Source organism: Mastomys coucha, unplaced genomic scaffold, assembly GCF_008632895.1.
Source record: "Mastomys coucha isolate ucsf_1 unplaced genomic scaffold, UCSF_Mcou_1 pScaffold17, whole genome shotgun sequence".
Lineage (NCBI taxonomy): Eukaryota > Metazoa > Chordata > Mammalia > Rodentia > Muridae > Mastomys > Mastomys coucha.
The window spans coordinates 29578766-29589393 of NW_022196899.1; the positions used below are offsets into that span (position 1 = coordinate 29578766).

Consider the following 10628-nt stretch of genomic DNA (forward strand, 5'->3'; position numbering starts at 1 on the left):
AAGATCTTGAAAGTAATATATTTAATCAATTAAAATGTTTGTCTGTAACTTGTTGATGTTTCTGTTAAAAAAAAAAAAGAATGAAGAACAAAGGGAGCACATGGCAAACAGCTATGAGCATAGCAGATAGCAGATATTATCTGAACAGTAGCAGCAATCACTGTAAATTCCAGCAGTGCCATACCAATAAAAGACCGAAACTGAGTAAGAGAATAAAAAAGACCCAACTGTATACTGTCTACAAGAAACTCATCTTTAAGTTAAAAACTTATCTGACTTAAACAAAAAGTATAGAAGAAAGACAAAGAAAACAGGAGTAGCTATTTGAGACAGATCACATTTCAGAGCAAGGGACATTATCATGGATGAATAAAAATGTTCTATCAGATTAGGCAGATCCAGCAGGCAGATAATTAGCAAGGACATATTCTTTTTTTTTTTTCATTTTATTGCATTATAATGAGAAAAGTTGCATGATTTCAATTTATCTGAATTTGTTAACATTTAAAAACATATTTTAAGTAAATAGAATTAAATCACATTCTTGCTTTCCTTTTGTACCCCAACTCCTCCCAGAGACCCCCCTTCAATACCTACAATATTTTTTGTCATATTCTTAAAATTTATAAAATATAACAATAAAAATGAGTATTATAAAAGTTGTTTCATATAAAACAACAATCAACTTAACAGTCTTATGTAGATGGCAAGGACATATTCTTAAAATGAACTGTACCATCAATCAACTAGGTAAATTGTTACCTATGGTCTGCAATGGTAGAATATATTCTCAAAACTTGCAATGATCATATTCTGGGTTACAGATAACTCCTTACCAGTGAGAAACAGAAATGAAATTATAAATACACTATCAGCCACTTCTCTAGGGAATAGAATCAAAACAATCAGGGAGCAGGTGTTCTTGAACTTGTGACTATGGGAAGGCGATGAATTTAGCTGCAAACAGATACTTGACAAACCCAAGAAGTTTGGAGAGGAAATGATGAGAAGAGAACTTTTGGCAAATGGTCCACAGTGGATCTGAGGTAGGATAAAGGTGAACATTGAAGGCCAGACCAAGAAAGCAGTTAGCACAGGCCTTGGCACTGGGGAAGGGCAGCCTACACACATGGGGGACCTAGAATCTTGCAAGACATGAAAATTCTGCAGTGTAACACCTTTAGAGTTCTCTTGAGATTATCTTTTCTGAGCTTACTGGTTTGAGAGTCAAAGGTCTAACATTATTCTGTATCAGGAACCCACAGCAAAGGTTCCTGTGCTGTGGAACATGCACTGAGCATTGTCCTTCAGAGCTAGTTTGAGAATGAGGGAAAGACCCTGAAGCAAAAGTGCTGAGAGCTCTGTGCTGGGAAGGAAAACTGGACCAGGATAGCAAGGGAACAAAGATTGGGAAAAGGCACATGATTGCATGATAAAACTTAGGAGCTCCATTTTGGAACACCAGAGAGGAGTATGAACTCTAGTGTAATCCTGCACAGCACCCACACTCCCTCAACTGTGGATGACTGACCCGATACCATCAGAGCAAGGTCTGCTTCCATGCCATGAGTATGAATGACTTTTCTGTTGCTGTGATCAAGCACTATGACCAAAGCAACTAGCAGAAGACCTTGTCTGGACTTAAGTGCTAGAGGGTGTCAGGTGGCAGATATGGCAGATGGAACAGGAGGCTGAGGGCTAACATCTGGAACCACAAGTGCAGAACAGAGAGAGCACTTGACCTGAAGTTTTGAGACCTGAAAGCCTGCCCTCTGTGACTCATGTCCTCCAGCAAGGCCACACTTCCTAAACCTACTCAAACAGCATCACTAACTGGGGACCTAGTAAGCAAACATTGAGCCTGTGGGGGACATTCTCATTCAAACTACTACACTGCCAAAGGTTATTTATTTCAATATACAAATTATATTAAATAGAAACAGACACATGCTTACATGTAGTATATCAATACACATTTAAAGTACTGTCTTGCTGGGCTTTAATCTTGTATGGTTATTAAGGATCCCGTGTCTATCACTGGTGAAATCCAGGCTCTGGGGATTAGCTATACTGCAGTTTGGATTTTCTCATCAGTTACTGTCATAGCCCTGACCCTAGTGGGAAGTTCAGAGGTTTCCACTCCTGCACTGCTGCTCCTGGGAATGCCCAAACCACCACTTCAGAGAAGAACACTATCCTGGGTGATAAAACTCTAATGCTTTTGATGCCGTCAGCAACCCCAGGCCACAGGCAGGCTGGAGCCTGAGCAGGTCCAGACTCTGCTTACTCATTTCTCTTTTTAACATGTAACTTTTCCCTCTAAAATCTTTAGTTGGATCCTTTCTCCTTATGTTCCTTGTGTAATTGCCCATCTTTCCTTTTCCATACTTCTCTCTGGAAGACTAAGGACAACGCACATCTGGTGCTCCAAGTTTTTATATTTAATTTGGTCTCTTTCTTTTCCTCTGTTTTCATTTAGCACTTCTATAATTTTTATTTTCTAGCCCTGTACACCTTTAATCCCAGAGCCTGGAATGCAAAGGCAGGTAAATCTGTCTGAGTTGGGAGTTAGCCTGGTTTATATAGCAAGTTCCAGGTCAGCCTGGGCTACATGGTAAGAGCCTGTCTCAAAAACAAAGGTTTTTCCTACATTTTTCATTCTTCTAAAAAATATTTTTATTAACCTTTACCACTAAAATTTCTTTTTTATTGGTCTCTTTTTTATTAATTAATTCATTTACTCACTTTATATTCCAATTGCAGCCCCTCCCTCCTTCCTTCCCAGTTCACCCTCCCACCCCATTTCTCCCTCCCGTTTTCCTCAGAGCCCCACCCCTGTCCCCCGCCCCCTGTACCAATCTGCCCTGGCACATCAAGTCTTAGCAGGACTAACCACATCCTCTCACTGAGGCCCGACAAGGTAGACCTCAACCTAAAACTGGATACACTAAATCTAATAGAAGAGAAAGTGGGGCACAGCCTTGAATATATTGGTACAATGAGACAACTTCCTGAACAGAACACCAGTGGCTCAGGCTCTAAGGTCAACAATTAATAAATGGGACCTTATGAAACTGAAAAGCTTCTTTAAGGCAAAGGACACTGTCAATTGGATGAAACAGCCTACTGATTGGGAGAGGTTCTTTGCTGCACGCACTTGTCTACCCCAGTAGGTCTACAGAATCAGGGTTAAAACCTGATCATAGACAAGAGGCATTATGACTCCAAATGGAGTTTGTCTCCTGGAAATTTCAGTCAGTTGTGGGCATCTCCTAACTCAGACGTGTTCCAGATTGATCTCTGCTAAGTCTGTGGAGAGATCTGTGTGCTTTCTTTATTCAGGTATAAAGGTGCCCTAAGAAATATTTCGTTATTAGCTAAAACTGAGATTGAACATTATTTCCTGGCCTTCACAGTGTTTCAATAATCCTAATAGATTTCCTAGCTATAATTAGCTTACTATAAGCTGTCTTACCAGACAGGGCATCTCAAGAGTCAGAAATAACAGTTAAGTACTCATTATCAAAAAAGTCTCACACAGAAAGAAAAACTATTTTACTGCCAATGAGAAGTTAAAAGCTATAGGACTCCCATCACTAATTATTTATGTTACAGCCAAGAAATGCTAGAATACGACCTTCAGCTATTTGCCTCAGACAGACCCTGAGAGTTTATCTTGGGACTGCCAAGACAACCTAGCCCAAGAAAAAAGACACCACCGCTCCTCCGCCTTGCACCTGGCTGTTTGATTTTACTGACCTTGATGTAGCCATCTCCTGCCTATGTGACTTCTATAGTTTGCCCTGTTTTCTGTATACTATATAAGCCTGATTTCTACTTTGCACAAATTGCATTCAGTTACAGCACTCCCTTGTGTCTGTTTCTATTTGTCATTTCTTCGCCAATGCCTTGTCTACCTGACTAGGACCCTGTTCCCCCACGGGTTGAGGGAGGCCAGGACTGGCCAGCTCGTGGCAGTTCTTCACCAACCCTACATCTGACAGAGGGCTAATATCCAAAATATATAAAAAACTCAAGAAAGTAAATGTCAACAACCCAGATAACCTGTTTTAGTATTCTCACATTTATCAACTAATACCCTTTTAGTTCATTTCACATTATTCTTGTGTCCCTCTCTTCTGTTACTTGTATTGTGCTAGTAAAAGCTCTCATTTCTTGCAGCATTTCTAGATCTGGTTGTTGATATGCCGTTGCTATCACTGCTGTTTTCTTCTTTGATGATGGAGCTAGAGCCTGGGATCTTAGTCATGTTGAATGGGCATTAAGGCACAGAGCTACCCCAACCCAGTCCCTAATAGAAAAAAACAAAAGTGAGAAAATAAAAAACAAAAACAGTTCTCTGAAAAGATGGATAAAATCAACAGCATTTCCCCAGGCTGAGGGAAGGAGAGAATAGGAATGACAGTGTCAGAATGAAGAAGGAACATCAGCGGGTACATCTCAGGTACAGTTAAAGGGGAACGTTGTCCTTCCTATGTTGGTGCTGGGAACTGAGCCCAGAGCCTTCCATGTAGGAGACATGTGCTTTCCCACTGACCTGCACAGCCAGACCTGAAGGAATATGATCAATAACTCTATACTCATGAACTCAGTCATCTAGATGAAACATACCAATAGCAATTCCTCAAAAGGCACAAGAACCTGACAATCTGAATACTCTGTCTCTGTCTTTGTCTCTCTCTACACACACACACATATACATACACACCCACACGAACACGCACACACACACCAATCAAGAACAAGAGAGATGGCCCAGTGGTGAACAGCAACTGGCTGATCTTGCACAGGATCCCAGTTGGATCCCCACATCTACATGGCAGATCACAGCCATCTGTAACCCCAGTTCCTGGGGACCAACATGCTCTTCTGGCCCCTCATGAACTCTGTCATCTAGATGAAACAGACCAATAGCAATAGGCACACATATAGTGAGCACATATATATTCAGGCAAACTACTTATACACATAAAAATAAATCTTTAAAGAATGTTAAACAACTGAATCAACTACTGAGTCAACAATTCAGGAGAAGAGCAAAGTTGGAAGAATGACAATACTCAGCTTGAAGACTTACTGCAAGGGCGACAGTTAAACCAAGAGCATATGGTATTGCTGAATGAGCAGATGACTGATCCAATAGACTGGAAAAGCAAGTCTAGATACAATCATGAAAATATATAACCTATAGCAAAGTGACACAAGCAATAGAGTGGCACAACACCTTTCTATATTGTTGAGTTGGCTATTTAGGGCCCTTTACATCTTAATATAAACTTTAGAATCAGCTTACTGATATTCACAAGATAACTTGCTGGGATAATGGCACTGGAACAGACATTCAGAAGAAAAATAAGGAATCTTGATATAGATTTTATATTCTTCACAAGCATATAAACCCCAAACAGATAATATGTTTAAACATGAACTTCAATACTACAGGCCTAGAAAATAACATGCAACAAATTTCTAGATAAATTTGGGTCTAGCAATGACATTTGCACACCCCAAAGGCACAGCCCATGGAAGAACTAACAGGTAAGACTTAATCAAAACTGGAAACATCCACTCCCCACCAGACATGCATAAAGCAAGAGGGCAACCTGCCGATTGGGTATTTATAAAAGAAACATTAAAAAAGACAAAAAAAAAAAACAGTAATAAAAGAAACCACTAAAAACTAGATGAAAGACTGACACTTTATCAAAGGAGTCATATGGGCGGCAAATAAAGATATATAACTTCGAATATAACTCATTGGGAAGTAAATATTAAAATAATGAAGGCTGAGATATAGTTCACTGGTATAGCACCTGCCTAGAATGTTCAAGACTCTGAAGCCTGTGCCCAGCATACAAGATGAATGAATGAATGAATAAAACAATGGGATAACAAATGGTCAAAAGTTCAAAGCACTGATGTCCTAGTTTGCTCAAAAGCAACTTGGGGAAAGGATATGATTCATCTTACACCTTCCAGTCCATCACTGGGGGAAGCTAGGGCAGAAGCTCAAGGCAGGAACCCAGAGGCAGGAAATGAAACAGCCCTACTTACTGGCTCTCTTTCCTGGCTTGCTTGCTTGCTCTGGAATGGTACCACCCACAGTGGGCTGGGCCCTCCTACATCAATCATTAATCAAGAAAATGCCCACAGACACACCCTCTGGCCAATTGGATGGAGGCAACTCCTCAGCTGAGGTTTCCCTTTTTTAAGTAACTCTAGTTTGTGTCATGTTGACAAATATGACAAGGCCAAAACCTCCAGGAGATTTGGAGCAGGAACTGCAAATTATTAATGGGAATGTAAAAATAGTACATTTTGGAAGACAGCAGTTTCTTTTAAAATAAATATACTTGAACTATGATCTAACAATTATAATCCTTTGTATTTATACAAATGAAATAAAAATTTATATCCACACATAATTCTATAATTGCCAAAACTTGGAAGCAACCAAGCTTATCAATGGACATGGTGTACGGTTTAAAACAATAAGAAATAAACATCAAACTATGAGATGACACAGAGTAAAGTTAAATATACAGTACTAAGGAGAAGGGGCCAGTCTGCAAAGGCTTCACATGTATGATTCCAACTGTATGAGTTCTTGCAACATTACACAAAGGCAGTATACTTCCTTCACATGTATGATTCCAACTGTATGAGTTCTTGCAACATTACACGAAGGCAGTATACTTCCTTCATGATGGCTGCCAGTGTTTAAAGCCAGGGAAGGAGTGCACAGAGAGAGCAGAGAGGATATTTATGTCAGTGAGACTCTTCTGTGTGATACTATTAATGCCAGAGGAGGCGCTTTTCATTATACATTTCTCAAAACTCATAGGCTGTACAGCACTAGGGACTAGACTGGATAACATGGACCAGGGTAGGTGCGAACCATGCACAAGGTATGACTCTGCTCCAGGGATGCTAACACAGAGAGGCTAGGGTGGGATAGGCTAGGTATAAATACAACTTTGCTTTCTGTTCAGTTTTGCTGTGATCTAAAAACTACTCTTAAAGACTTTGGGTATACTTCTATGATAAAGTTCTTGCCTAGCATGTATGTGAGGTCCTAGCTTCAACTCTTAGCTAAAAAGAAAAACAATTTATTCATCTTATCTTGAAATAGAATAGGGAGTTTCAAATTTTCACATATCTGATTAGGCTAAGCACTGATTAGGAAAATGCAATGTTTTAAAATACAATGCTTAAAACATTGAGGAAGCCTGGTTTATGTCCCTCTAATCTCCTGAAACAAATACAATTTTTACAAGGAAGTTTTAACATACCTGCTCCCACATATTTGACAGCTTTTGCAGCTCTGACTGCAGCCTCTCCCAGCCTTCTTCTTACTTCAGGATTAATACCAGGCTACAGGAAGATATTCAAGATAATTTCCATTAGTACTTAGTCTCTCAATATATTTCCACCAGAATGCAAAAACATTAACATATACATTGGATAACAGTGTATAGTAGCTGTATGAGAAAGATAATATACCAATTTGTCTGTCAATATAACAAAGTTGAATGCTTTTGCTAGCCTATGACTCAGTGCTATTACCTATTTTTATACCTTGTACTTCCATAACAACCTCCATAACTGTATAAAAGATAATAAGTGTTGAACTAGAGAAATGGGTCAGTGGAGTGTATACTGCTCTTGCAGAGAGTTAGAATTTGACTCCTAGCACCCACATCAGGCATCTCACAACCTGTAAGGGAACCCAAGGGAATCTCATGAATCTTGCTTCTGCAGGCACTGTTTAAAGCAGTGCTGTACATATAAGCATTTAAATAATCACTGCTTAAAAATTAAGCTTAATTGAAGTTGTTGACATTTATTTCAAATATCTAATACATTCTGAAACAAAATATTCTATTTTGAATAGTGTAAGAACAAACTAACTAGGAACCTCACACCCCTGATGTTTTAGAAATATAGACAACATATATCTCACCAATGGTCACTGTAAGCCCCAAAGGAACATAAACCCCAAAATAGGTAGCTCTGGCTTTGACCCTCCTAGCAACCTGAACTAACAGAGGGATGGGAACATACTAAGAGGCAGATATCAAACAGTGCTTACAGTTGCTCCACAGTATAACTCTTGGCCATGAAGATGACTAAAATAGTTTAGGAACATGCTGAAACAGCAGTTAAAACAAGAGTCTTCGCTATGAAAAAGATGTCCAACTAACTGGACAATTGCATTTCAATTATGTGACTAATTCTAGTTACCTACAGCTTAAACTGTGTGCTCTAATCTCACTGTCCAGTTGTTAACTCCTAGTCAGACACTTGCACCAAGATAGACCTTCCTGGACTTTGTCTAGAAGGACCATGACTCACCTGTGTCTGGTCCCAGAACAGTACTCTACTCCTCACCCCTGGATCCTCTCCTCTGCTGTGCACCAAAGTTTTATCATTACATTACTATTCCGATGCTAGGGACAGGAGATTTTAGCTTTACAGGTCAGTCGTGAAAATGAGATTGAACAAGGCATACATTCAAGAGAACCTCAGAAATGTCCTTTTAGCTTCCTTACCGCTGGGGCCTCCTCAATGATCTTCTGATGTCTCCTCTGCACACTACAGTCTCTTTCAAACAAGTATACTGCATTGCCATGGTGATCACCAAACACCTGGACTTCCACGTGCCTATTTCAAAAAGAAACACGGGTCAATATACTTCATTAAGGGTTGAGAGATTTCACATTTATCGACCCAAACAATTAGCCAAAATGACCAAGAGTCTTCCATTTTCTTTGAGAAACACTGGAGTCTATGTTGAGGCTACAACCTAAGAACATGTTACACTCTTGTAAAATCTGAGTTGAAAGATTCCTGTTTGTATGATAAATACTACAGAAAACAAATTTATGTATCTGAAATGACAGGTAAGCTAGAAGAGTGAAAATACAGGAGACCCAAAATAGAGGTTAATCACAAAATAAAAAATATCAGAGACTGATTAATTTGTTACAAAAATTAATTACAAACTATAGCTCATAAGAAGGCCAATAATAACTGGCTTTAAAAAAAAACCCAAAAATCCTTTTATAGTTAGATTTTTAAAAACAATAGATGATCTGTACCCATGAACTGAAGCTGTTCCACAGCCTGCTGTACATGGGTCCCGCCAGGAGAGACCTGTTCTCCCAGGAGTTTTTTCACTCCCAGGCTCGGAGCTGAGATAGCCACTTTCTTTCCAATCGGAGCGGGGCGGTGAGGAGCACACCAGGAGCAAGAACAGTGGAGCAGCTGGGACAGGCTCCTTCCGGTCAGGAGGTGGGGCTGTTCCACAAACCTCTGTGCACAAGTTTGGCCAGGAGAGAGCTGACACAGGCTTACAGACCCACAGGAGGAACAAGCTCCAGCCAGAGACAGCAAGAACACCTAACACCAGACATAACCAGATGGCGAAAGGCAAATGCAACAATCTTACCAACATATATATTGTCAAGGAATATAAAAAAAAAAAGTGTATCTTTATAAGCCATCTAGAATACGTGTTGAATAAAATCTGGAAAAGGAATGTGGTATTTTCTCTCTAAAGTCATATACTTTGAAGATGGTTTCCTATTCCAGTCTCTTAGATAACAATAATTCTGATCAGACTGGAAATCACTACTACAGGTTCCCTGGAACTCTATTCCAGTAGGTAATTATTCAGCAGGTTATAAAAACACAGTGGTAATTATAATATTAAAGTATTCAAGGATTTTGACTAGAAGTTACAGAACAGAAACACTAACTTGATCAGGTTGGGTGTGGTAGTGCCTGCCAGCACTGGGGAGGCAGAGGTGGGAGGATTATCATGAGCTCAAGGTCTCTGCACAGTGTGTTCCAAGTCAGCATGGTGGCCAGGGCTACAGGCTGAGCCACGCACACTGGGATAGCCGGCAAGTGCTCCTACAGCGCTCACGTAAGAGGATGCTGACTTGGGCCCATCTATTTTCTTCTGAAAGGCATTACAGAAGGAAACATCTAGAACCTTCTTCATTTCTGCCTTACTCCCTCTAGCAGGTGGCATATGCTTTGCTCTTCTAATAATCGACCTGTTTTGAACTCATTTACTTTTTAACTATCAAACTGCAATTAAATTTCATTTATTGTGTCATTCCCAGGGATAGTTCTACTATTTTTTTTTAAAGATATACTTATTTTTGTTTTATGTGTATGGGTGTTTTGCCTGTATGTATAATCATGCACCACATGCATGCTGGTGCCTAGCCTAGAGAATCCAGAAGAGGTCACTGGATCCTCTGTAACCTGAGTTACAGATGGTTGTGAGCTGCCATGTAGCTGCTGGGTGTTAAACCTGGGTCTTCTGCAGGAACATCAAGTTCTCTTCCCTGCTGAGCCATCTCTCCAGCCATCAGTTCTACCTTTCATAAGGTGTAAATCAAAAGCAAAACCAACTCAGGCCCTCTTTAAAGAGAAGATGAAATTAAAAAGAGAGGTCCTTCTTGGACTTTTTTTTAAGGAAAGAACTCAGTGCTTTTAATTTATTGCTTGCAAGAGAAAGACTATCCATGTTTCAGATGTATATGTATATATACATATATATGATACAAAAATCTAGGACATAGGTAATTTTA

The 10628-nt window shown here is 39.7% G+C and overlaps 1 protein-coding gene across 1 annotated transcript in view; it reads right to left on the reverse strand.

Annotated features, from left to right (window-relative positions):
- Mccc1 (methylcrotonoyl-CoA carboxylase 1) overlaps positions 1–10628 on the reverse strand; it is a 46576-nt gene that overhangs the window by 25062 nt on the left and 10886 nt on the right. Inside the window, exons 8-9 of the mRNA XM_031376616.1 lie at positions 8574–8685; positions 7314–7395 (exon numbers count right to left, since the gene is read on the reverse strand). Of these exons, the coding sequence (XP_031232476.1) occupies positions 7314–7395; positions 8574–8685 (194 nt within the window). The remainder of the gene's footprint in view (positions 1–7313; positions 7396–8573; positions 8686–10628) is intronic.